General features: G+C 46.7%; 1 protein-coding gene across 1 annotated transcript in view; it reads left to right on the top strand.

Annotated features, from left to right (window-relative positions):
* LOC115320305 (ficolin-1-like) overlaps window positions 1-27,624 on the top strand; it is a 76,401-nt gene extending 48,777 nt beyond the window's left edge. The window contains exons 3-6 of the mRNA XM_040217300.1: window positions 832-937; window positions 25,124-25,297; window positions 26,102-26,107; window positions 27,320-27,624. Of these exons, the coding sequence (XP_040073234.1) occupies window positions 832-937; window positions 25,124-25,297; window positions 26,102-26,107; window positions 27,320-27,624 (591 nt within the window). The remainder of the gene's footprint in view (window positions 1-831; window positions 938-25,123; window positions 25,298-26,101; window positions 26,108-27,319) is intronic.
* Window positions 27,625-27,745: the final 121 nt, after the last annotated feature.

Here is a 27,745-nt window from a genome sequence, read left to right as displayed (position 1 = left end):
TCTCCGGAAGAAAATTAGCTACGGTGGTCGCACAAATCTGAATGCGCTTACCAAGAACATATGGCTTTCATATATATATATATATATATATATATATATATATATATATATATATATGTATATATATATATATATATCATTTTTTTCTTTTTTCGCAAACGTAACAAATATGAGCCAGACCATCATTGTACTATCTGACTTAAAAACACCCCATAGTAAAACAAAACAAAAATTCCAGCTCGTCCCGGAACATTCTGCATTTGCCCCTATTGTGGAGAGTTACGGTATATGGAGACGCCTTTAAGAATATATGTATATTATCTTATCCAGACGTGAACGTTTTAAGCACCAAAAGCGTCGCTTCTGCCTCTAACAATCAAATCTTGTAAAAACTTTGCGCGACGTGTGAACAATGCGCAAAACTTCCGTTTTTTCTTTCTTTTTGGTGTTACTGCGAGTCTAAGGGGATTGAGCTCAGTCACGTGTCTCTCTCTTAGACGTTAATTGGCTCACCGGGACCGTAGTCTTCTTCGTCTGCCAATTTACCGTAAAACGTGTGTATACTCTGTCTTACTAAAACCGTGCAGTACAGCCACGGCTAAAGGAAGAGAGCGTATGCCATTCTGTTCAAGAGAAGGGAAAGGAGGAGCGGTAGAGGAGAGCTCGGATTCCTCCGTCCCTCCTTTCTCTCCTCTTGGCCAGGTCAGGATACACTCTCTCCATGTACTGCACGGTTTTAGTGAAACGGAGAATAGCTGGTGCCCAAAACCGGCGGGACAAAAGCGGGTACATTCTCACTTCCTTCGCGCTGACTCATCTATCGACTTACAGGTGATTCAACAACGAACCAAATATGAAGTCAACGACAACAACTTCGAGAAACACGAACGAGATTATGAGCTTAGATTTGGAGCAAGCGGGAGCAGTTACTGGATAGGCAAGTACAAGTATATGCATCCTAGTGTATTTACCTCTCAGAGAAGGCAACCCGCATCTGGAGCACAAAACAAGTGCATTTAAATGGCGCTCTTGCAAATTTGAACGGTCGCGCGACAGCTTTTTGTCACACAAGCGAACGGTTCGGGGCAGTCGTTTTCAGACAATATTTCGGATCGGTCGCAGAGTCACCTGGCAACTGAACTAGTCAGCGGCGCCTGGGACATCTGGCACTTCTGTGGGTGTTGCAACATACATGCCCGTTCATTCGCGGCACCCTTACTAGATCTGCTATAAGTAACGTCGGTTCGCGGCAGAGGCCATGGAGAAAGAGCCACGGAATTCTCTACGGTGGATCTGATCGACGCTATTAGATTGTATTCATTCCTCTATGCAAAGAAGCATTCCTGTCTGAACGAGCGCCCAAAATGAACCCGGTTTGATAGCAAATCTGTGACTTTCGACTTCGTAGGTAATATTGTATCGCAAAATCTCGAGTGAGTGAGCCCCAATGTAGCGGTTGTTCTTTCATTGTACGCTTAATTCCGAAAGATCCAGGCCAATATCTCAATTTTTTTTTCTCTTGGACGAGAATTACGCACGAGGAGGTGTGCGACAACAAAAATTAGAAAGCCGCGAAACAGGAACCCGACCCCATTGGAAATTTCCATTTACATTCATACAGAAAATTTTACAAAAAGGCATTTCCTGTATACCCTTTTGTGGGAAGGCATACGGGAAGCCATTTCCTGCATACATTTTTGTGGGAAGTCACACAGGAACTCATTTTCTGTAAATTTTTATACAGGACGTCTTCCAGGAAGGAACTTCCTGTTTGGTTTTAATACAGGAAGCCTTACAGGAAAGTATTTTCTATACACTTGCCTATAGGAATCCGAAATGGGTAGCTAATTCCTGTATGCCTTCTTACGGGCATTCAAACTGGTACTGAATGGTAGTTCTTGTAACAGCCATTAGAAGCACAATCTTAGCCTCTATAAAATAAGCCCTAGCCTATTTTCACATATATACATACAAAGCTCCAATTCACTTCGTTTTGAGTGGGCACCCGGCACTAACAAGTTCGAAGTACAGAGCGGGTTATTAACGCTGTGGCGGACGATTCCTTTCAATGATTTGGCAACATGGACGACGGACGCCTTACACCGCCAACTGCAACATCAGTACCGACAGGTGATACATCAACGACGGATGTCATTTCCACTGGGGGGAAGAGCCCATGACGGCTATCGCTGTTATGGGCCCCGTATGCCTCTGCAGGCAGAGTGTCGAACCGAAAATTTTATCGGTTCGGTTCCGGTTCGGGTTCACGGCTTTCGGTTCGGTTCCAGTTCAGTTCCGGGAAGCAAAAAATAACGGTTCAAACCGGTTCGAACCGGTTCGAACCGGTTGGAACCGCTAAATTGAGAATATATTTTTCGCGTTCTTCTGGCAATATACACAATTTACGCCGTGAAACGATGAACTATATAGTTTCTTCGATCGTCTGTGCAATTTACTTTTGTTTCTTAGGTACCAAAAATATTAAATTCAGCTATAATTTTGACGCAAAGGTAAAAAAAAATTTACTTTAACATACATAACGTCGTGTTCATACGACTCCACATCCCTTTGTTTACCAGTAACATATATTTTACCTGAATCAAAATGTTTAAGTACAAGAGTAAAGAGTTGAGCTGGTTGGTAAATACCTGTAATTAGATCAGCTTCAAATTTAGAACTATACTGTGTTTTATTGTGCTTTCTTCGTGTTTAAGTAAAATTCTAAAATTCAAGCTGATCTATTTACACGGTATAAAATGTTGTCGCAAAGTGTGGTAGGTCGCCTAAAATACCCGTGTTTGGTACAACTTTGTGTCGCAGTGTTAAAAATGAAATCGTGATTGTGTCCTTGAACTAAGGAATTAATTACATCACATAAAATTATGAAGTGAGCTCCTCGGTGCTCATGCTAATTATGAAATAAGGTTTACGAAATACACTTCACAATATATATGTTTATGATGATGACACAACTGAGCTAAAGCAATGAAATTTTCAGAATTTAACAAAAGTTTTAGGATAATTCCTTTCAGTCTATTTTTTATCGAGACACCGAGCGGCAATTCAAAAGCTTGTTGTTCTAACCCAACATTGTTTACACTCAGCACCGCATGCATGCCACTAATCATGCAGCAAGAAGTAGTCGCAATTGTTCACTCTAATCTATATGCACCTTCGCACTCAGATCGAATCTGGCCGAAAATAGCGCTTGCCCAAGTGAACATTTTCTTATGCAGAATAAGCTGGCATAGTCTGGCTGTTGAGGTTTGTTCTTGACAAGATGCCGGTCAATTTAATTTGCAAATGAGCATCACCGTTGCTAACTGATGATTTTTACTCGATAGCGTTAAGGAACTCTTGTCGCAGAATAGCCGATGTCAGTGGCGTGACTGGAAAATCCTGATTGGTCGATAGGTTCATACGTCAGAGCTACATACCCTCGCGCAAGAAGTTCAAGCAACCCACAATGCTCACGTGAAACGCGACATAACGCGTGGAATGAGAGTGATTAAAACATGACATGTAATGCGAATTAAAGGTCACCGTATGTCTCAAATGATTTCACTTTTAAAAGTAATTATTTTGCCTTAAAGGAAAAAAATTAAGAACTTTAGGGGGGTTTCGAACCCACGACCCTTTAGTTGCGAGTCAGATGCTTTTCACTAGGAACGGCGCGAGCGTCTGACACGACGAAAACGTGCTTTTTGGTAAGAGCGTTTTTGCAAGCAAAGTAGTTTCCGGAGTCACGCTTTTTGGTCTGCGCCAAAGATGCAGGGAAGAGGAACCTTTACAACACAGTATGTTTTTGAAACTCCCCCCTCCCCCTCCCCCCTCCCCCGTCCCCCCCCCCCCCCCCCCCACACACACGCGCACTTCTTTATACAGCGGAGCTGCTAAGGGCTAGTTTCCCCAGTGTCATGTCCGTCAGCAAACAAATGATGACACTAAACTCTGGACAGCTACCGCCATCTATAAATGACGACGACTACCAGACAACCGGCTTGCCGGTTGTCTGGTTGCCGCCGTCGCGCATAGATGGCGGCAAGCTCTCCAGACTTTCCACTCTGACTTGCCGACTTGCGGCCGGCCATTACTTCATTTCCACCATAATACAGCTTCGCTGGTCTTCCTTCTTCACCAGAGTGGAAAGGCTGAAAGCATTCCTGACGTGTTGCCTCCTCCGTTGGTGTGTGTTGATTCGACAATTTTATTTGACACTTGTTAACGGCAACCCTTCATTGCTTTTATTTTGCACCCCGTGAAGTTTAGATGGGTCATAAAACGACATCGGGTTGGAATGTTCATGACTCTTCCGAGGCGTATTGATCCTAGTCTGGCCCAAGTTTACTCGCACAGACCGCCACTAATTCAGAAGCTTCTTTGTGGCGGTGAAATTGCGAGGATCAAATGAGACTATGTCTTTTAGTCTTGCCTTCCCAAAGATTGATGTAGCAATTGTAGGATCAAAACCACCTGCCTGACGACAGTCGAGCACGGCTCATGAATTGGACAGGAGGACTGCGTGAGCATCGTACATCGGCTCGTAACAATCAATGTCTTGGCAGACACTTGGGTAGTGGTTCGTGTCCAACCAGTGCGGTGATGAGAATAGCCGAACTTTAACAATGCCTGGAGCTAAGCACGCGTTTTGTTCGTTTAAAACCCAAGCGCGGGGGTATGATTAACGTTGGCGGCATAAGATAGGCACCAGGCCACATGGCCGCTTTTGGCTCCGAGTTGAGGGGATGAACGATGCTCATATTTCTCGAATTTTTTGGCGACTGCCATTGCCTACAAAAAAGAGCAAAGCCAAGTTCAAGCAGTTATTAACGTTCGGGAGTGATCCTGAATAGTATTTAGTGATGTATAGAAATATTTTTATAGCTCCTTTAAGCAAAGTACAGAGGGAGTCTAAACTTGGGCAATACCTTGAGAACGACGCTCGTGTGAGACTTACAGCGACCGCCGACGTTCGGCTGTCTGTCTGAGGTCACTAAAATATCTTTTTTTTTAGTACTCCTCCCGTACACACATGTAGTTCTATGTAACGTCATATTAATAAGTCGCATTTAGTAATTTCAGTACTTCTATTCTCAGAGACATCTTTTGGATGCAGTTCAGCAACAACGAAAAAATATTTGGGTGCTCAATAATGTAAAATGGGTCTTGCAACAATTTTTCTTGTACTTTCAATAAATAGTGTTAAGAAATAACCCCTAACGTTGATAGCTTGCGGAAACATCGATTAGTTTCCCCCTAATAGCAGATGCAGAAAAAATAAAGGAAAGAGACCAGCTCTCGATATCTCCTCAACTCGCACTATAAACAAGCGGCCACGTGATCTGATACCGCCAGTGTTCATCACAGTCATGTTCTAGGCGGCTAGGGTTTCGAAAGCAAAAGCTTGCGCTGAGCTTGAGATACTGTTAGAGTTGGGCTATTATCATATGTAATTGACATGAGCCGTTACCCGAATGTTTGGCGGTGCTCATTGTCATGAACCCGAGCACTCGACCAGGGGTTATGTAAATCGCTTACGTCACGGTGTCACGTGACTCTCTGTGCGAAATTGTGGTGTCATGTTACGTCATGCTGTCAACAATGTTAATACATTTAGTGACTTCCTCAAATTAAATCGAGTTGACGCAGTGAGTCACGTGACGTCACGAGGTCACGTGACAACATGTATTGACACCATGATGTCACGTGACAACGTGACACATGGTTAATCATATTGCCATGAAAACCCACAACTTACCATACTTTTCAATTCTGTATATGACGATTTGATCCATAGATAAAAATACAGCCGCCAATTTTTTATTCCCACATGTCCATTTTGTGATACTAACAAAAAAGAAAAAAAAAAGAAATATTACCTTGAACCGTTTTGAACCGGTTACAGTTATATTTTTTTTGGTTCGGTTCCGGTTCAGTTGCAAGATGGCGGCGAAGATTTCGGTTCGGTTCAGTTCCGGTTCGGCTTAAAATAACGGTTCTGTTCCGGTTTTTGGTTCGGTTCGGTTCCGGTTCGACACCCTGTCTGCAGGATCCTTTAGGAGGTATGTGGGCCCTGTATACCTATACAAGATCCTTTATGTGGTTAAGGAACGGGTATATTTATACAGGCTCCCCTGTGTGGGTATGGGTTCCATGTGCCTTATCAAGATCCCGTATCAATAACATGACCTGACATTTGGACAGGATCCCTTAATAATAATAATTTTCTACCCCTAGTAAAAAAAATATTATATGTTAAAGATTTCTATGTCCATTAAACGTCTAGGATCAAATAAGATTATATGAGAACATACAAGAAATATATGAGATAATTATGATTAAATAATAATAATAGTAATAACAATAATGATAATATTAATAATATAAGATCCGTTAAAGAAACTTCTGAGAAGTTTCTTATATGGTTCTTGTATAGTACTTATATATCTTATACAGTTCTTATATGGTTCTTATATGCTCTACATATGATTTATATGGTTCTTATATGTTATTGGACACAAGGAATTTCTCATACAAATGGCTTTTTCACTAGGGAGCCTCTAATACTGCTCGTATATAGCAAAACTAGACTTACTTAGACGTCGCAGACTGATGATGTGCTGCTCTTCTACGATGATCATCCAAATGACGGCCATTTTCACAGGCTCCAGGGCGCACTGTCATAGGAAGTTGCGGATAGGGGAGTTGTAGTGGACAGGGCGGTATCGACGGCGGCTCCCGAGAGTTCCCGAGGAGCAACTCACGGAAGCGGCTCGCCGATCGCCTGCCGTGTGAACGTCGGTTCTCGCTTGTCACGTGTCACTAGTGTGTTGCGCGACTGGCATTCGCAGGTGTAAACGCTCATGCGGGCATTTGGACTCGTTACTCCAGCTCCTTGCTCGCCCTCTCGAGGTAGGAACACGAAGCGCTCTAGCGATCACGCTATACTCCGTTCACCCTTAAGTAGGATCACCCGCTCGTCACTAAATGGGCGAATTTCGCTACACAAACCTGGGTTCCAGGAATGCACGAGAGTGTTGATTCTTTCGGAGGTTCATTACGAAGACCCCTATTGAAAATTCCATCAAGCTACGTAATTTGGGACACTGACTGCCAGTCAGCAGCGTTGGTGGAACGTGATGGACCATCAGACGTCATCTGATGGTCCATCAGATGACGTCTGACTGCCACTGCCAAGGGAATTTCATCAACAAGGGCAGCATTTATATAAGAGTAAAGCTATACGCACTCATAAATATCGCCAAATGCCTCGATAAAACAAAATGTTCGAGAAAAAAAAAAAAAGCAGCACCACCGCGCATTGATCCCGCGACCACATGCATACAAACCGGAAACCTTAACCGCTATGCTACCCCTCCGCTAGAGAAATTCGATTTGACTATTCTTTTTATACGAAATGCTTTGCCTGCAAATGCAGTTAAGCCGTCAGCATGTTATGCAAAGCACTCGTCCATCACTCGCCGTACTTCAGTTCTACTCACCTGCCATGTAGACTACTTTCGCGTCGTAGAACGATCCTTTTGTTCGCGCATCACCGGCCCAGTAGACCTGGTACACCCTGTCGCCCTCAGCTACACCGCTAAAGTCCCTTACATCGTCGGAACTCACAACAGGCTGGGTCTTGTCGAGTAGAAATTCTACTAAAACATAAGACATGGTAGAGCCCGGGCAGGATCGACAGGTTGGAGCGAGCGGGCAAACAAAACGAGTCGAGAGCGATCGTTCATGAAAGCTCGGCGAAGCCTCTATAGGCGAAGCGAAGTGCGAAGTGTCGTGTTCGGTGCTTCGGCGGGCTTCTGATCAAGGTTGTCGGTCGGTTGCGTGTCATATCTCTAACGTCAGCGGTTTTATGGGCTCACGTCCCAAAATCGTTTTCTCGTGCATAGATTACTTTTCGTATTCATAGATTTGACAAAATAGTGGTATCCGAACGAACTTTACGTCCTTTGACCGTACTTCTGTCTGCACGTCAAAGCTCTCTGACGTACAGTCAGAGACAATCGATGTACAGTCACAATCACCACCAAGATATCCTGATGGCATTTCGCGGCGGCCGACTGCCACCAGGAAACCATCAGAAAGCCGACAAGCGGGGTCTGACTGGAGTTTGACTGTCGGTCAGAGTAACTTGATGGCCAATCAGACATGTTTGACGTACTGTCAGGTACAGTCAGCGGTCCACGAGAAAACATTGACTGCCGAACAGGGTTACATTGATGGATTTTTCCTTCGGGATACTAGAGGTTTCTCGAACCTTAGTTTTAAGACCATGGTGACCCGAAGGAAAAATCCATCAGTGTAACGCTGTTTGGCAGTCAATGTTTTCTAGTGGACCGCTGACTGTGCCTGACTGTACGTCAAGCATGTCTGATTGGGCAACAAGTTACTCTGACCGACAGTCAAACTCCAGTCAGACCCCGCTTGTCGGCTTTTGATGGTTTCCTGGTGGCAGTTGGCCGCCGCGAAATGCCATCAGGATGTCCTGGTGGTGATTCTGACTGTACATCGATTGTCTCTGACAGTACGTCAGAAAGCTTTGACGTGCAGACAGAAGTACGGTCAAAGGACGTAAAGTTCGTTCGGATACCACTATTTCGTCAAATCTATGAATACGAAAAGTAATCTATGCACGAGAAAACGATTTCGGGACGTGAGCCCATAAAACCGCTGACGTTAGAGATGTGACACGCAACCGACCGACAACCTTGATCAGAAGCCCGCCGAAGCGTCGAACACGACACTTCGCACTTCGCTTCGCCCATAGAGGGTTCGCCGAGCTTCCATGAACGATCGCTCTCGACTCGTTTTGTTTGCCCGCTCGCTCCAACCTGTCGATCCTGCCCGGGCTCTGCCGAGGCATTTGGCGATATTTATGAGTGCGTATAGCTTTACTCTTATATAAATGCTGCCCTTGTTGATGAAATTCCCTTGGCAGTGGCAGTCAGACGTCATCTGATGGACCATCAGATGACGTCTGATGCTCCATCACGTTCCACCAACGCTGCTGACTGGCAGTCAGTGTCCCAAATTACGTAGCTTGATGGAATTTTCAATAGGTGAGAAGGCTATATATTGTACACTGTTAGCAAAATTAACACGCCCACACGTGTAAACCGTTGTCCCATAGTGGACGTGTCGAAACGTGTACGTTTTACACGGAGCCATCTGCGTTATTCGTCTACACATGAGGTGCTGTGTAAATGTAACACGCTACACCGTGTCTGCCTTCCACAAAACACGTTTCGAGCGTGTTCCTTAAGAAACATGGCGGCCAGCGGCCGAGAACGGGCGAGAGACGAGCCCAGGGAGCCGCGCGCCTTTCAGCCGAATGGAAAGCACACAGGGCGCGTTAGTTCTCGTTCGATGTCTTTTACGCACAGTAAACAGTCTCCAAGCGGCGGACGTAGCTACGTGCAAAGGTACAGTACGTACAGTCGGCCGCAAAATTTTGCGGGACATGGGAGCGCCAGCCAAACTGCCTTGCCGCGCCGTCTCGTGGCCTGCTGCCTGGTGTCAAGACCAGCGCATTGCGCATGCGCGGCCTTTCATACTAGGAGGATTGTCCTGTTCACTGGCTTCCGTCCGACGCGCTCCCGATTACTGCGACCGGCGCAAGATGCCGCTTCGCAACCGCTGTGCAGCGAGTCTGCTTCAGCCGGCGCGACGGGCAGCCAAGCTCGCTTGAACCCTCTTCGCGTCGCGGTGCACTTTCTAAGGGCCCTAAACTCGTCAAACACAAAGTATGAGCCCAAAGTTCGCGGAGCGCGCCCATTGGACGTCGGCGCAAAAAGCGCGAAGTCATCGTCGTGATGAGCCCATCGGTGCGCTCCGTCAACTTCGGCCCCAACTTTGTGCATGACGAGTTTAGAAGCCCAGATAACATTTCGCTGGAATGCTACCGAAGGTAGCATATACAGGAACTCTATGCATAGCGGTTGCGAAGCGGCACCTTGCGCCGGTCGCAGTAATCGGGAGCGCGTCGGACGGAAGCCAGGGAACAGGACAAGCCTCCTAGTATGAAAGACTGCGCATGCGCAATGCGCGGGTCTTGACACCAGGCAGCGGGCCACGAGACGGCGCGGCAATGCAGTTTGGCTGGCGCTCCCATGTCCCGCAAAATTTTGCGGCCGACTGTACGTGCGTCGTCGGCGGCGTCGGTAGCTTCAACAAAACCGCTAGACAAAAAAAAAAAAAAAACACAAAAAACAAGTGCCGAACTTACATAGATAAATAACTTGAGCATACTATTTAGAATTGGGCGGTAACTTGCGCCACCTATCGACATTTCTAGCAGTCTATATTTAAAAGAAAAAGACGAGTCTGTTAACACACTGCGAACGACCACGACCAGACAGCAACCCTACATACAACGCAAGCAACACCAGTACCACGTACTACACAGCACCGACATGAACACGAACACAACAACCGACACTACGCCCGACACTTCCTACTCAGTATTCATTTCTCCCCGCGGCGCATATAAGCTTGACATGTGCGGGTGAGCTCTTTGGTCGCTGACAATTACATATTTATAAAGAAGACACAAAACACGGCGAAACGGACAGCCGTGTGTTAGAACTGTTTGCATTTAAAAAGTATGGAGGCAAAATCTATAATGTTAGTCCGTTGAACCGGTCATGAAAAAGTTCAAATTTTTTTTTTTTTGCTTGTCCAGTGTTATGAGCACTCCGACTAGCTTGAATCAGATAGGAAAACTAATTATTGGGATTTTGTCATTACGTATACAATAATAAACGAAAATGATCCTTGCGCAAATCATTTTTTATATATTTTTGTGCCCAACACTTCACTTCCGCTAGTTGCAGTACGGGAGCAGACGCCTTTACTTCTGGGACGTTTTGATGCAGTCTATTGTCGTATGTCGTGTCGGTGTCGAGTGGAGCGGTGGGGCTCAGGAGTTTGTGACCGGTGTTATTTGTGATCACTGGTGTGGCGCTGATGCGTCGTTTTTTTTATACTGCCACCACCCCGAACTTTGAAGGTACACGGGCCCGTAGCACTGCATTATGCTGAATTGCGAGCTCCTTCTCTGTTGACGTCGCTTTCCTGGTACCACTCGTGGATAATGCAAGCGTTTAAACAGTGTGTACCGTCTTGCCTACATCCCCGGTGACGTACTCGACCTGTTGAAACTTATTGCTTCCGTCATTTTAAAGTACGCAAGGCACTTATTTCGTTGGTCCGGTTTCGGTTATAAAAAAAAGGCAAAACGCTCGCAGTTCCCGACCTCAGTACACGTTGGACATCTGCCACACTTTGACACCGGATAACTGAATGAACGAGGATTACATTCACTTCAGAGGTTACTCTCGCCGCTTCCTTACCGTTGAGCAGCAGGATCAGCTGGCGACAAGCCGCGGATGAAAGGCTTGTGCATCAACAGCCCAAGCGCACTAGGTGCCAATGCGGGCGACGCGGGTTTCTGTTAACCGGGAGGCCAGCACAAACCGTGACCGTTCCAGCTCTTCGTCATGACACGGTGTTGCAGAGAGCAGGGTAAAATACAACTACACGGATCACCGAAGCAAGCACACTGCTATCGTAAATCTCGGATTGTGATTGCGCCTTTGTAGATCATCTTATTCGTTTTGCTGCAGAGAGACAAACGACGGGCCTAACAAAATCGCTTGCATATTCCGCATACCTCACAAAAGCATTGACTCCGACACCTTGCAAAAAGTGCGAAACACTGAGTCCGCACCGTCCTAAGCTTCCCGTTTTTTACCTGCTTTAGAGCAGTTTGTACTTGCTAGTATATATGCCTACTGAAACTAAAACCGGGCAGTGCCAGAGAGAAAGAGACAAAGTTGGGAAAGCTTGCTCGCTCTCCAATTTCTCAACTCTCAAGTGCCTCTTCCCAAAATAAAGAAAAAGCACAACGTTCACTACATAAAAAACGGTCTCAGTACATGCATCTGTGGGCAGGTCGGAAACCTTGCCCTAATTTATTCACGCCGCATGATGGGCGCAACAAACTCGTTGCAGGACCGAATCATCTACTCGAGTGGTGTACGTCGCTGTGCAAACGCAGTCCAACACGAAGCATAAAAACGTCAGAATTAGGACAACAATCCGGATTGCATTATTCAGTGAAAACGACGTAATTTTGTTGAAAACGCCCGCTGCTTCTTACTCACGGTATGTGTCGGGATACTTCCACAGTTTGAAACGGAACGAAGGAAGATTAACTTTTAAAAACGCTCGTTGCGTCGTCCCGAACCACCTGGACCGGATCAGCTGGCGACAACGGGACTGAACCCGTTGCACCTCCACCTCGCAACAACCAATTTGCGCTCCGTGTCAGTGTGCGTTTCTACCTCCAAGCACCGCACCACACACAACGGACGTTTCAGCTCTTTTTCGCATCGCCATGTTGCACCAAACAGGACGAGATCGCCGAAGTCAACGCTGCGCTGTCGTGAACCTTGGCTTGTGGTTGCGCACTCGTGTGCCCTGTGGCTCCCTTCGCTTTCAAAGCGCACACGACGATTACGATTGATACTTTCCGTCTTGTGGGAACATCACAGGGGCACCTCTCCGGTCACGTCTTGGCTACATGTGCTTGCAAACATACGAGCTTCTAGCGTCCTGACGAACCAAAACAATACCGGAGTCAAGCTCAGTGTTGCCAGATGGAGAAAAAAAAAGTCAGCAGATTGATCCCCAAAAAGTCAGTAGATTTGCACAAAAATCAGTAGATTCCACGAAATATGTGTTTTGCCATGTTTTGCTATCTCCATTAATACACACTTCGAAGAAATAGTATAGAGTAACAAATAACATGGTAATAAACACAAATAAAAATGAAAGAAAAAAACAAGACCAGTTCTCGAGTAACTTTATATGAAGGACAGATTAAAATGGCACCATAAATGTTTTTGTTTTAGTCATTATTGACTATTTCGAGCATTATTCTTTAAAAGCGAGACTGAGGCACTTTTGGGATCACAGATGAAGGCGACAGTGCGACGTTCACCTGTCGCTATTATTGAAACGAAACCGAAACGAGACGCTCCGGCAAGTGCGCGCGAACATATCCAATGGAAGTCCTCTGCATGCTGCCATCTTTCCTTACTGGGCTGTGGAAGGTTTTTGAAGCAACGCTGTTGGTCCGGAGCACTGTTGAGGCTACCCGTCGTCTGCTACGGGCTTATTTCTTTTTCGCCTGACCCAAAGTTTGCGTTCAAACGTGGAGAAACTTCATTCGTTAGCTTCTTAAGCCACCGAGGAATAGAATTATATCATTTTCTTGCCACAGCCTGCCAAATAAAAGAAAATAACTGAAATTTGGATGTCGATCCCATGCATTCCGCCGAACGAATGAATCAAAATTGCGGCTCTCTCCGCTCAAGTCGGAGCTTTTCTAGTAGATAGTATCGGAGCAGCCGAGAGTTCAGGCGCATGCGCAAACACCTCTCGCTCTGCGCCGCGGGCTGATTGGCTCACTCGGGAGAGGGACGTTACGGCGAGATCATAGACTAGCCAAACTCTCTCCATATATGGCTCTCGCCCGGATTTCACCGTCGAACCTGCCGAACCTGCTCTGAGTGAATAGATAGATGAATATATGGCTACGTCACTCGAATAGGACGGGCTTCTGGGCCATCTAGCCAGTGCTTCGTATTTAATTCTGGAACATTATGAGTTTCCTTTGATGGGCGATACTGGGAACTGAAGGGGCCATATAATATATTTTTAATATGTTTACTAAAAAAAAGTTAGTAGATTTTCTTCTTTTTCAGTGAATCAGTAGACCCGGAACGAAATCAGTAGATCTACTGATAAATCAGTAGACCTGGCAACACTGGTCAAGCTAAACGTGCGTTGTTGCCATATTTTTACCGACCAAACAAAAGTAACGAAAGCAAACCGGCTCTAGCTTCCAGCGTACATCGGTGTTGCGCAGTGGCCAGATGTTCTCTGTTAGCTCTAACTTAAACGTGACCTACAGATGCAGCAACTGGTATACATTTTTAATTCGGCGGCCACCACGGAGCGCCGTAAATGCTGAGGAGATTGCATAAGAAGCGGCGGCACCTTCGCTTGCAGTTGAAGGGTTGAAGCCAAAACGAAACCAACTGCAATATCACGTGTTCAGATCGAGGGCACGTTTTTTATATCCATTTTCACTTTTAGAACGAGTAATTAGGTCCATAATTTTATTTGTCGTATGTAAGAAACTATAATCAAGACCCCTAAAATAAATACAAACATGGGCGACAGAGGGAAGCCGCATTGCCATCGACCAGAATCAATGGCAGGAATGGCAGCGAGCGCGTTGAGCGCGGGGTTCGCCACGTCCCGCGATATGGCGTAATTGTTTCCGGTGCATATCTGTCTCCGAGACATGTTTCTTTCGGCGGCACTTGTCTCAACGGTCCTTTCTAGGTGTGTCCCCAAGCATTCCGGTGCTTGGATAGCCGGCAGTGCGGCGGTCGTCGTGGGGGTGATGCGTGTTTTCGAGGTCGGCTACACGGCTATGCGTGTGTGACCGAACCAAAACACGTTTTTTACAACCTCGCATGATTTTTGAACGAATGATCCGTTACTCAACGTGTATATTTATGGTAATTTGTGTAACTTGCGTGTTTTTCACCCCAAATATTCGCTAAATACTCGGTACTTGCTAACAGTGTAACATTTGCGTATTTGTGTAAATAAACTTGACAGGCCAGACTTATTTTCAATAAGTTCGATGAGATGGCGACAACAGCATCAAGTGCCTAAAGCCCCTCTCTCTCCAATAAAGGCCGAGTGGGCTAAAGCGCACACCCGGCTCGATGCGCGTGGAGCGAAAGCTCGCGCTGCAGAACCCAGGGGACCTAGGTTCGAGCCCCACCCCTGCCGTTCCAATCTGGATGAGCATCGTACCGGCGTCTGGTCGTGTATCACTACTGCGTGAGCATGTTAAAGAGCTCAGGTTAGCAGTTGTACTGCACTGGCAAAATTGCTCATTTACAGTATAGACCAGTGTCGCCCCATCCTGGCAGACCGACCTCACGTTGCATAAAAACTAAACGTCAACTTTAACTTCTTATCTCCGGGGTCGCTAAACCTGTCGAACACAAAGTTGGGCCCGAAGTTTGCGGAATACGCTAATTGGACTCTCGCGACGCTGACGTCGCACCGAGCGAGGTCTCAATCATTACAACGCTCTTTTCTCCAAAATCGGCAGAATGTAGCCAACTTATCGAGGCTCGCTGATTGAACGGCTGCGCCGATGACGTAGGGCCCGTTTCTCCCTACATACCCACGCCAAGCTCAACTTAATGCTTTGTAGATTGTCCCTAGGCTACCTGTTGACGCTCCAAATTCCTTCAAAGTTGGTGTAAAAAAAAAGTAATTAGGAACCTCATTTGTCGAAGTTGTCGCTGACGTCAACGTGACGTTTCAGAACTTTGCGAGAGCCGTGGTTTGAGCCCAAAATCTTCGCTTTGGACCGGTGCGAAGTTAATCTTTTACAACATGGCGGTGCCATGCGTTGCGGCCGAGTTATATCTTCCGCCACCGCCGTCGTTGCCACCGGGACCACCGGGACGCGGGGACGCCGGCGTCCCCGCGTCCCGGTGGTCTCGGTCGCATACAGCATACACAAAAGAAAATTGATGACACTGTACACGCAAGAGCTTTCCTCGTTTTAAGCATGACATTATGAGTGGACCACTCAAAGGACACTGCTGAAATCTAGTTCGTTGTAATATGTAGCAATACGTTTCGTAATTTTTTTTTATTTCCTTGGTGAGGGCGTTGAGAACGAGAGCTTTCCCGGACGAAAATGTCGGATCGGAGTGGTTCCAGTTTGAATCCGCGCGGAGCAGCGCGGTTCTAAACTTGTGGACAGTTCAGATCCGCGCGAATCCGATCTGGTACCGCGCAGTTCTGGGTGTAACCAGGAGGACCCAGTGAGACGCAACTGACTGGAACCGCGAGGTGATGAGTGAATCAGATCCGTTCCCCTTGGTTCAAGTAGGGCCTGCTCCCAGCCAGCGGGCGCGCACATGCGTGACTCGAGGAGAAGGGGAGGGGGGAGGGGCCGGGGGTTGGAGGGGGGAGGGGGGAAGGTGCCGCCACTTCCCATGCACCCTCCTCACAATTTACGGCGCTCCGAAGGGGGCCACCATATTAAAACTTGATGCCAGTGCTGCTGCATCTGTAGGTCATCTTTAAGAGAGAGAGAGAAATACTTTATTCTAAAACATACTCTTAGCCCGAGTCGTCGCTACCTAAGGAGCCTGGCTGGACCCCTGGCTGTGGTGCTGGGTCCGGTTGACAGGATCCTCTTATGTGTTTGATGTGGACCGCCAGCAATGGCCACAGGGTCGGGCGGAGTTCCTGGGGTGGAACGGTCCAGCTCTCCCAGGAATAGGGGATGGAAGGTGGGATGTGAGATCGGGTAAGAATGTGGGGGAAAGAAAGGGCTCTAGGACATTCCCAGTAAGTGTGTAAGGCGTTGGGGTAACCGCCGCATACCTGACACGCCGGTTTGCCCGACCTGTTTTCAATGTGGTGCTGTATGGCGTCGTCGGGTAGCGTAAGTGTCTGTGCCACACGGATTAGGGCTGCGTCCTCTCTAGTGTGTGTGTGGGATGGTGAAGGAAGAAGAAGCCTGTTAACTTTGGCTTCTTTGAGCCGGGAGCGGCGTTGTTTCCGGTGTTCGGCTCTGGCCTCTCTGGGACAGTAGGTCTCTGGCCACCTAGTGGGTTGCTCGGTGTTAAATGGTCGCGAGCTAGGGCATGAGCTCGTTCATTGCCCTCTATCCCCTGTGACCCGGGATCCACTAGAGGAGGACATGAGGCGTAGGATGTTTGTGCATGTATTTAGTGAGTGTTGTGCGAGTGTGATCTGGGAGTATGTTTTGTGTGAAAGCTCGTAGCGCTCCCTGACAATCTGTGCGTATTGTGATGGTGTCAGTGTTGTGTGTATGTAGGCAAGCGGCTTCTGTAATGGCCTGTATCTCGGCGTCGATAGGAGAAGGTACTGCTGCGTGACTGCGGATAATCTCGTTCCTCGGTCCCACAACAGCTGTGGTGATCTTCTCTGAAGTATGTGCGGCGTCCACATAGTAGGTGTCGTTGTCAGGCGTGACTAGATGGTTAGCACGTGCTTGTCGTCTGCCTGGGTAACTGTCCACATTCATATTCTTGGGTACAGGTAAAACCTTTATGTTCGGGATAGAATCCCAGGGCGGGGGTACTGGCGGAATGTCTGGTAGGTGCTTAATGTCGTATCCCAGATCTCGTAGAATGGCCCGGCCTTGAGTAGACATTGTTAATCGATGGTGTTGAGCTTCATTATGGGTGGTAGTCTTTTCGTCTAGCGTGTTTTGCATCGCGGCTGCTTCAATATCTGTGTTTTTGGCATACGGTGGGACTCCGAGCTGTACTCGCTCGCATCTAGGTACCATGGCTTCGAGTTTCTTCTGCTGCGTTTTATTGAGGCGAATGTAGGGGTATGCGGACATGATTCTCGAGTAAATAGTTGCCTCCATGATTTTGCCGATTTCGTATTCTTTAAGGCCCGACTTGCGCTTAGTGATTCTGTTTATCATGTGTACGATCTGGTGTACCTGCTGCGTAGTGCGCTTCATCCATTCTGTACTGCCTCCATCTTGTTGCCAATAAAAACCTAGAATTTTTATGACACGTCTCCGTGGGATGTCAAGTCCGTCAAGATGTAGCTTGATGAGGTTTCTGGTGGATTCAGCCATCTTGTGGTAGGAGTTGAGGACTACAACGCATTCGGATTTCTCCGGGGAGCAATGTAGGCCAATACTTCGTGCATGTGCTGAAATGATGTCGAGGCCCTCTTGCACGGTCGATTCTTGCTCCCCGGCGTTTCCTTTGGTACACCAGAGAGTGATGTCGTCCGCGTAGATAGCATGGCGAAGGTTTGAGACCTGATTGAGCTTGTTAGGAAGGTTCTTCATTGCGAGATTAAAGAGCGTCGGCGAGAGTACCGCAACCTGGGGTGTCCCGCGATGTACTGGAAACGCATCGGATGGTTGGTTGTCCGGCCCCAGAATGCGGATAGTTCTGTCAGAGAGAAAATTTTTGACGTAATGAAGCATTCGCGATCCGGGGGTAGTCTCTGCCAAATTTTGTAAGATGGCGTTGTGAAGAACGTTGTCGAAGGCCTTTTTGATATCTACCCCTACTATGGTCCGGAGTTGTACCGCGCTGGGTGTAGCATAGACTTCTTCGTGTATCATCAGGGCCACGTCCTGGGTACTGACGTGTTTCCGAAAGCCTATGAGAGTGTGAGCCAGTTGATCCGTGTTCTCGAGATGCCATTCTAGTCTTGTGAGGACCATTTTTTTCATGAGTTTGCCTCCGCATGACGTCATGGAGATGGGGCGTAAGTTCCCTGGGTTGTTGAGCGTTTTTCCCGGCTTGAGCAGCATGGTTGCATGCGCTTCCTTCCATGCAAGCGGTATTTGGCCAGTCTCCCATACTTGGTTCAAGATCTTTAGAAGTTCTGTTTGGTGGTTGCCCGGTAGATTGCGTAGGATGCCATATTTGATTTTGTCAGGTCCCGGGGCAGTGTTGCGCCGTAGCAGCTGTAGGGCCATTTGAAGTTCCGCTTGGGTAAATGAAGAGTTTATGCCCGTGTCCTCTGAAGTATTCGCAGCTGGAATGTCGATGGGCTGTGGGTCAAAAGCAGGATAGAAAGTGTCCCGGATCTTCTTGATCAAATCTTTCATCGTACAGCCTGTTTGTAGCCGGTAGCGTTGCAGGGCGTGTCGTGGCTTCGGTTGGCCAAGCAATGCTCGAAACATGTGCCACACCCTTGCGGTATGCAGTTGCCCGTTCATTTCGTCACATAATTGGTTCCAATATTGCATTGCTAAATGCTCTGCGTATTGTTGACTTTCTTAGCTGTATGTTTTGGTTATGCTTGTTCTTTTTCCAACGTTGGACTAAGCATCGTCGTTTAGTCCAAAGGGCTAGAAGATAGTTGTCGACATGGGGGTGGTCTTCAGTTTTGCATATCGTCTTCGTATGTTTCTGGATAGTAGTGTGGATAAGTCGCGTCCATTCCTCCGGGTCGTCGACGGGATCATTGCAGTCCTCAAGTTCCCTGCGGGCTTTGGGCCAGTTCACGATTTTTGTCCGGTTGTACTTGGCACTCGGTGCTCCGCGTTTCTTACGCAGTTGCATTTGGATCTCCAGGATATAATGGTCACTTCCCAGAGAATCTTGGGTGTTTTCCCATGTCGCCGGGAGATGGCTCCTGATCCACGTGAGATCGGGTATTGTATCTTGTTCTTCTGCCGTGCAAATTCTTGTAGCTTGGGTAGTATCGTTCAGTAGCGTGAAGTGCCGATTGCTTGTGAGGTTGTCTAATTTACGGCCTAGTGAAGTTGTTTGAGTATATCCCCATGCGACGTGGTGGCTGTTAAAGTCCCCCAACAGAAGTGTGGAACGCTGCCTGCTGGGCCTGGCATATATAGATCTCAGTTGTGCCACGGTGAAGTCCTGTTGATTTGGAATCCAGTAACAGTTGACAAAATCTAGCGTGTGTTGACCGATGTCTGACCATGTGGCAACGAGCTCCGCGGTGTGGGTATTGATGTGTGCCGTCTCTATTTGGATGGTTGGAATGGATTTTCTCACGTATGTGGTTGTCATGGTTAGGATGTTGGGTACGATTGTGCCTCTTTGCTTTTGATGGATACTTGGTTCCACAAAGTGGTTGTAGCCACGTATTGGGAAAATTCCCTTAGTTTCCTGGCGTACGATGATATCGGGCTCAGTCGCCGTGATAATCATGTGTTGTAGCAAGAGCTCCTTCTTTCGACGCAAGCCTCTGCAGTTCCATTGCCAGATTATGAGTGTCTGTGGTACTGTTGTGTGCTGAGGTGGTGTCGCTTGTGTAGGGTTAGTTGTCATTCTGGTGTTCTACGGGATGTATCTCGGGGCTTTTGTGTGGTTGCGCCTTCTCTTCTAGGGCCTGTATACGACTTTGAAGTGCCTCAAATTGTTGAGTGTAAGGGGCAAGTGTTGTGCTTATGACATGTGTAAGCTGCTCCCTGATTATGCGTTCAAGAGTCTGCTCTACTGTTTGCTGGATTATCTGTTTGAGCTGGGCGGTGAAAGTTTCAGAGTAGAGAAGAGATGGAGGTGGGTGGGTGGGAGGGAGTGGGTATTGGGTTGAGAGGTGGGAGAGCCGGACCACTCACAGGATCTGTCGCTGTTGACTGCGACGAATGAGATTCGATGACCGACAGGGGTGGCCATTCCTTCCGCAAAGTTTCAAATATTGGGGTCTCCGTTACTGATTCTTGAGAGTTGTTGCGGGTACGCCGGAATGGTGCCGACGCCACCCGGGCGGCTGGTTTTTCCCAGGATAGATTCATGGCTTCGGCGAACGTAACTTTAGGTTTTAAAAGTGGTGGTATCTTTTTCTTGGGGGTATGCCTGTCTTGCACACCGCTGGTCCTGCTCTGGCTGCGATTGCGACTGAAGCTCCGACTCCTGCTTCTGCTCCGATGGTGAGATGCCAGCAGTGCGTAGCGATTGCTTGTGGGCAGGTCCGGCCAGTCTGTCAATGAGTCACGCTGGGGGGGGGGGGGGGGTGGCCGGGGTGGCTGTAATCGGCGTGGTTCAGCTCTCCGCCCCGCGTTATTGTTAATTTCTGTTCCGCGAGGGCATCGAGGGTCTGTGGCAGCGTGTTCACCCTGAGAGTTTATGCACTTGGTGTCACACTCGTGGGGGGTCTCGGACGGGTTCTGGGAGGGTGGAAACTTTTGGCAGCAATTGGCGCAGCACACATATTCAGTTCGGTTTGGGCACACATCTGAGCGATGTTGCAGGCTAAAGCAGTAAAGACATAGCTTGTTCAGTGGTTTCGGAGGGTAAAGCTTGTAGACGCTGGAGGAAAATATGGCGTACCTCGGGATCGTAGGGCCTTCTACCGTGAGGAGAAGAGTGTATGTCGTGCCTAGCCGCCGGAAGTTGATGATGGCACTTTCCGTGGGGCGATTGCGAAATTCAGGCCCTTCGACAATAAGCTCATGTGGTTGTCCGATAGACGTTTCGAGGAAAAGTTAAGCACTGCTTCTAAACTATCCTGTTCTGGCCGATGGCAAGGTAACAACCGGAACAACTTCTGGCGATGGACTTCGGTGCACTTGCCTCTTTCCAAATCTTCAGCTTGTTTGCGCGCCCTGATGATGTCGTGGACATCATTGGGACAAAGCCTAGAGCGGAGACAGGTTTCCGCCGCGTACACACGACGTCTTACTTGCTGTATTTGTTGCTGGTTATCCTGTATTCTGGCTTTCAGGCAGTTGTGCTGAAGTTCCGTGCGAGCGTGCGGCCGTAGGGGTTTTGCTTGAATCAAACGTACTTCAGTTTCGCCAACACGATTTACCATCAAATCGAAGGGTGCCCTATGGGAAGTCCTATTTCTGTTACCGTAGCAAACTTAATGATGGAGCACGTCGAAACACGGGTGCTAAACTCAGTACCCTTTCCGGTGAAAATGTATTGTAGGTACGTAGATGACACTTTTGTAATTTTGAAAAGAATTAACCTGGATGCTTTCCACGTGGCGCTGAACAGCGTACACCACGCCATTCAGTTCACGTACGAAACAGAGAGAAATAATGTGTTGCCTTTTTTTGGATGTGCTGGTACGCCGAGCCAGTAATGGCAGTGTGGAAACGACGGTGTACCGTAAGCAGTGTGACACCGGAAAATGTTTGTCCTTTGATTCGCATCACCCGACCGAACACAAACGGTCCGTTGTAAGAACCTTTTTATCACGTTGTGATGCAGTGTGCTCTAACAAGCAGCTACGGTTGCAAGGGGTAGAAAATGCGGTTGGTGCGTTAGAGCGGCGCCATTATCCCAGGACGTTTATTAACGATACCCAGAGGCGAATGCAGACGGGAAGGGGGAGTGAGTCACGATGCGGGCAACGTCTATTGTATCTATTCCCTATGTCCAGGGCGTGTCAGATGCTACTCGGAGAGCTTTGCGCCCGCTAAGCGTACAAACTGTTTTTAAACCAGATTATACCTTGGCGAATGTGTTCCCGAAACCGAAGGACCGCACCTCTGCAGACCGTCAGAGTGGGGTCGTATACAAAGTGCAGTGCGGGGAGTGTGACGCGACCTACACCGGCGAAACGGGCAGAAAGAGGGCAACGAGATTGAATGAACACATAAGGGACGTTGCCAAGGCCACCCATGCCACGCGGTCCAAGACGGAACTTGTCGAACACTGCTGGACGACAGGACACAGTTTCGACCTGGACAATGCGACGACGCTGGCCCGAGAACAAAGGTGGGGGCAAAGAAAATCCGTCGAGTCCTGGTTCATTCGCCGTGACGCATCGGTGTGCAACACCAACCGTGGCCCCCTGCCGGACGTTTACGGGGACGTATGTGATAAGTAGACTGGTCGACCTCACCTCATTTGCGTCAGTGTACACTGAAGATGCCACCTGCATAGGTGGCGGAACGTCTGTACCTTTTGTTATTAATTTGTTATGTTAAATCGGAGTAAACCTTTTCAATCGTAATCTGAGATGGCCGGCAGTGGGGTCGTCTTGTAAATGTTGTAATATTTATTGTCGGAAATGTTGAGATATGACAAGAAACGTACAAACGCTTGCCTCGTGGATCATAACTTCGACCAAACAACATCCTATCAATGATATTGTAGTGAGTGCGCAGGCGAGCTGGTGGAAATTAACCATTCTGATGTTAGCCTGAGTCTGAGGCAGGAAAAGAGGAATTTTCAAAGTAGAAGAAAAAGGAACAGTCGAGGATACGTCTCTATTCGAGTCGAGGATAGAGACGTATCCTCGACTGTTCCTTTTTCTTCTACTTTGAAAATTCCTCTTTTCCTGCCTCAGTCTCAGGCTAACATCAGAATCCTATCAATACTGGAAAACTGTTGAGTTGTATGATAAAGCGTTCATTTTTGGGCGGATTTCTGCCATTCAAGAGGAAGCTGTTATCTGATTTATCCACGGATTTGCACGCCGCTCGGAAGGTAAAGCCTCACGGGAAATAGGAGCTATTGAATATCTGGTGTCTTTGTAAGGAGCAAATGTAGTAGAGTTAAGGAGAAGTGGACATCGAGAGAGGCCACCAGCGTCTTGATGTTTATGACCACCTTTATAGACGATATTAAAATCATACTCCTGAAGGTTTAGCGCCCATTGCCCGAGAAGTACGGTTAGGTCCTTGAGGGAAGCAAGCCAGAACAAAGAGTGGTGGTCGGTGACCACTTCAAGATGTCTTGCATAGAGCTATGGTCGCAATTTTCCGATAGCTCAGAAATTGAAATTTGGAAGCTTTGTAAACGACATTTTTAGAATATTTAATAACGGCATTCGTAAAGCATGCTTTAAGGCGAAAACCTTACTTGATCCATTCAGCAAAAAAGCATCATATAAACCAATAAAAATACAATTCAGTGTCTTGCGTCGCTCAACGGGCGACCCTGCTTGTGCCATTACCTTGGCGTCGTCCTTGCGGTCATCCTAGATGTCGTCCTATACCTCTAGGACGGCCTCACCTGTCACAGTGCTTGAAAAGCAAGCGGCGTAGTTGCCGTGCCCGAAAGGTGGCCATAAAGTAGTCAAGTGTCCGCAGCGTGATGCCAAGCAAATAATTTTTGAAAACATGAAATCCAGATAGAATCTAGATAGATTCCCACTTTCATAATCTAAATGACGAAACGTCAAACTGTGTTTTTAGTAGAATTAGAGCTCTAAAAATAGCGAAACTTGATGTGTCTCCTAAGTAGCGTACGAGCATTTAATTTCAAGAATAATCTACCCGTTTAACCCATCGAATGGAACATGGCTCTCAAAATCACATCTTTTAGTGCCTGAAATTTTTATTTAACTTACTAACTACGTTGTGAGGCACATGTGTCGGCAGGAGTGAAACCGACATAAACGTCTATACAGATGCGTTGACTCCAAAACAGAAGTTAGTTTGGGTACACACGATACTAAACCGAAGACAAACGGACAAGGGGACAAACACACACGTCTCAATCTTCCTGACTGAAGCAAAGTGATGAGCTTTGAGACGTGTGTGTCTGTCCCCTTGTCGTCTGTTCGTCTCCGGTTTAGAGTCAAGTGTAACCTTAACGAGCTCGCCTGCTTTATAAATTTGATTTCTGCTTTGCTTCATTCTTAAAAAAAAAAAAAAAGAACTGAATCAAGGAGTCAATATTACGCTAAACATATTTGTTGTTTTGGGGGGAAAGTTTGACCTGCTTGCGTACTACTCCAGCTTCCTCGTAGAAGCGGGAATAATTCGTGTAGCTCAGTGAAGCCAGCACACCAGGAGACAGGCCCAGCAACTGGTACACCCATCACGTATCTCCGACCCTCACTATACCCGCTATTTCGATAAACGAATGGCGCCACCTATAAACAGCTGGCGTCGCTCGTGTCACGTGACACCTTGGCATCACGTCACGTGGCAACGTCACGTCACATGGTAAACTTTCCCGGAAACTTTAGTGGGTCTACATGCACAGTGCGCCACGCACTTCTGCGAGTGAGGTTAAATCTCCTTTTAAAATCTTCCTCAAACCAAAACAAGAAAAGACACACAAAAAACACATTTTCGCGTTAAACAAAAAACACCTGTAGTAAGAATATTAATTTTGGTCCACCCGTAAAATAAAACCAGTCAATAAAGGAACCCTCAGGTGACGTAGCCTATATGTATTTATTTGCTTTGCGATTAGCACTGATACTCACCATTCGAAACAAGCTCTCACAAGTAATGGTATTTTGCCAGCATTTCAGCTTGCTCCTGAAAACAATTATAATAATAAACTATTTTACCCTATGTTATTAAACCATGTGATTAGATAGTATTGCGAAACGAAAAATGTGAATCGCTATCTCTTCTATGAATTTCATGTTCTGAATTTACTATCGTTAGGTCGCTTTCACCTATGGTTTTAGTCAGCGCAATGCTCATTCCTGCAGCTCATGTTAGGAGTGAAGCCTCACGTCATGGAGAATTTATGACTCAGTCTTAACTTTGGAGATGGCGTTCATGTTTTAATTCTAAACGCATTTTTACCTTCCGCTAAAGGCAACAAAAATCTTCATGCACTTACAAGTTTTCCGAACAACCAACAATCTCTCAGAATCGAACTGACAAGAACAGGAGAAAAAAAACCGACAGTTGTGCTCTATCACAAATTTCATGTTGGCTCCAAAGAGGAGAAGTACAAGCTGACCATCGGCGAATACGAGGGTCCTGACGGTAGGTATCGGTTTTGCCGGCTTGCCTCTTTCAACATATCATGCCAAGAATGTGCGATTCCATTTGTTAGTGAGCGCTTTGTCCGCTGTGAGCAGGACTTCTTCGGCTCTGCCGACAGGAAACCGAAAACTGGAAACGAGTCCAAACTGTGTGTTTTTGAAAGGCGGTAAAATCTGCGCGTGCTATCTAGCTCTTTAAGCGGGCTGATTTTGTGATTTCAGACGATGCTTAGCAATTCTCTAATTGAAGCAATGTTTAAATTTGATAGTTTGAAATTTAATTACCTAAAAATAATTAGGAACCTGGTTATCACAGACGTTAATAATTATTTTGGGTGCACCCTTTAAAGAGACCAGTACGTCATCAAACTCTTCTGTGTCACACGCAGTTTCGCATGAACAATTTCGCCGTTGTTCCGTGAAACACGCAGGCATATTCTACCTTTTGTGAAATCGTAAAAAAAAGTGTGCTATGACACAGGTGGCCAGAGTGACATGGGGATAGAGATGCAGACAACACTGCAAAAGTTCAGAGAGCTGCAAAAAAAAGAAAAAGAAACGGGGGCTACTTTTAACAGAAAACAGCTATGTATAGATTGTGTGAATGCCTATAGGATTGTTTTAAATGTGAATGTTTTTTTAATGGATCCATTACTAGCCATCTAGGCTATGGATCCAGATGACTAATCAGACATTTCTTTGCACATCTTTACGTGAATAAACATTGATGATGATGATGATATCGAGAAAACAGCCCTTTCGAAAGGGGCCAATTATAATAGTCGACTACAACCAATAACACCAGGCAGCAGTACCTTTCTTCAACCCCTTTGCAATACTAAACCGTGCAGTCATTTTTGCTTTACGGTTGCTAAAGCAATCAGCCGCTGCCCCCGACGCCCGTTATTCGTATTCGATTTTTTTTCTAGAACAATAAAAAAAAACAGGGTCGCTGGACATATCTGTGTGTCAAAAAGCAGTCCAACTGTATGTAGGCAGAGTAGTACAAGACTGCCAAGACAATGAGGTTTTCTTTTTTTTAAATTGCAGAACTTTTTTTTTTTTGATGCGGGGACACATGAGGAGAAAAGGGGAGGGGGGGGGGGGGGCACCAGGCTTATCAGGGAGTCGCGAGCCGCAGTTTGGGCACTCCTTTGCTATAATGTTAAGTCTTGGCTGTTGATTCCTTCCAGATTGTGTTTGCCATTCCGTTCAACCACAGACATTCATAGTGGCTGGTACAGCGAAGCTCCACTTCGATTCTGGACGTAAATTATTGACGCTTTAAGTGGTTTTTGACCTAGCCAGACTAAACGCCTTTTCGGAATAACCAGAGTTTAGTCTTCTGAGCAGGCTATTTATTATCTCTCAATTTAGATTGGCTATTGAAAGACCAGCAAATGACGGTTGTGCAAAAGCCAACATTAAAATTTTCACGCAATGCGATGTCCAGCAATGCGATGTCACATATAACTTGGAAGTCGAGCAGACAGTCTAAAACGACACACTGCTTTAAGCGTTTTATTTTTTTTTGTTTGCCGGCGTGAGTTTTTGCAGAATTCATTCAACATTACCGAACGGGAACAAACTGTGCTGCCCCCATATAACAGCAATGGATGAATGGATGGATGGTAACGGTCGTATACCTTTGCAACGGGCGGTAGCCTGCTGCAACTAGCGTCATAATTTTCACGTCACGGTTTAAGTGTTGTCAGTGTTGCTATAGAGCCTTTCAGACCAAATTTTAAAATTTCGATACCTCTACAAACAATTAATGAGACTCGTAATTTAGACTACTAGTTCGGTCGTGTCAATTGATGTGTTGAACCAATTTTGAGGCAAAATTGGAAGCTTTGCCACTTTGGAAGCGAAGGAAAGCATGTTGCATCTACTGGCGCAGTAAAACGTTTATACATGTCTGCCTTTAAGAGAACATATTTTATATTTGCCGCTTGTGAGCATAATGTAGTGCGAGAGCGGTCAATAACCTTGCTTGATTCACGCCGGTATTTGGCATGCACAGGTTACGACGCGTTGTCCTACCACAACGGAGAGAAGTTCACCATCAAGAAGAGCATGACACAGACACCCGACAGAGACAAGTGCTCCGCAAGACTAAGTGGTGGCTGGTGGTTCAAGGAATGCAACGAGGCAAACCTTAATGGACGTAAATTCACCTCCCCTTCGCCAATAAAGGTCCTCGGTATTACTTGGCACATCAAAGACAACGAAGAGTCCTACAAGTACATCTACGAGAAGGTGGAGATGAAGATCAGGGACTACGACTATGGTTTCTGCACGGGCGCTTTTAAATCCAAAGGTATCTAATTTCTAATCTCTGCTTCGGTGCAAAAACAATAAAAGCACTAGATCACGTGGATGTTGTGATTTACTATACGCTCTGTGAATTTCTCTCTTCGTGACTTCTCTCTGCAAACTTTGGAAATAA

This window comes from Ixodes scapularis, unplaced genomic scaffold, assembly GCF_016920785.2.
Source record: "Ixodes scapularis isolate PalLabHiFi unplaced genomic scaffold, ASM1692078v2 PGA_scaffold13__105_contigs__length_92229423, whole genome shotgun sequence".
NCBI lineage: Eukaryota > Metazoa > Arthropoda > Arachnida > Ixodida > Ixodidae > Ixodes > Ixodes scapularis.
The sequence above is the reverse complement of the archived record's forward strand: the minus strand, read 5'-3'. Positions and strand labels throughout refer to the sequence as shown.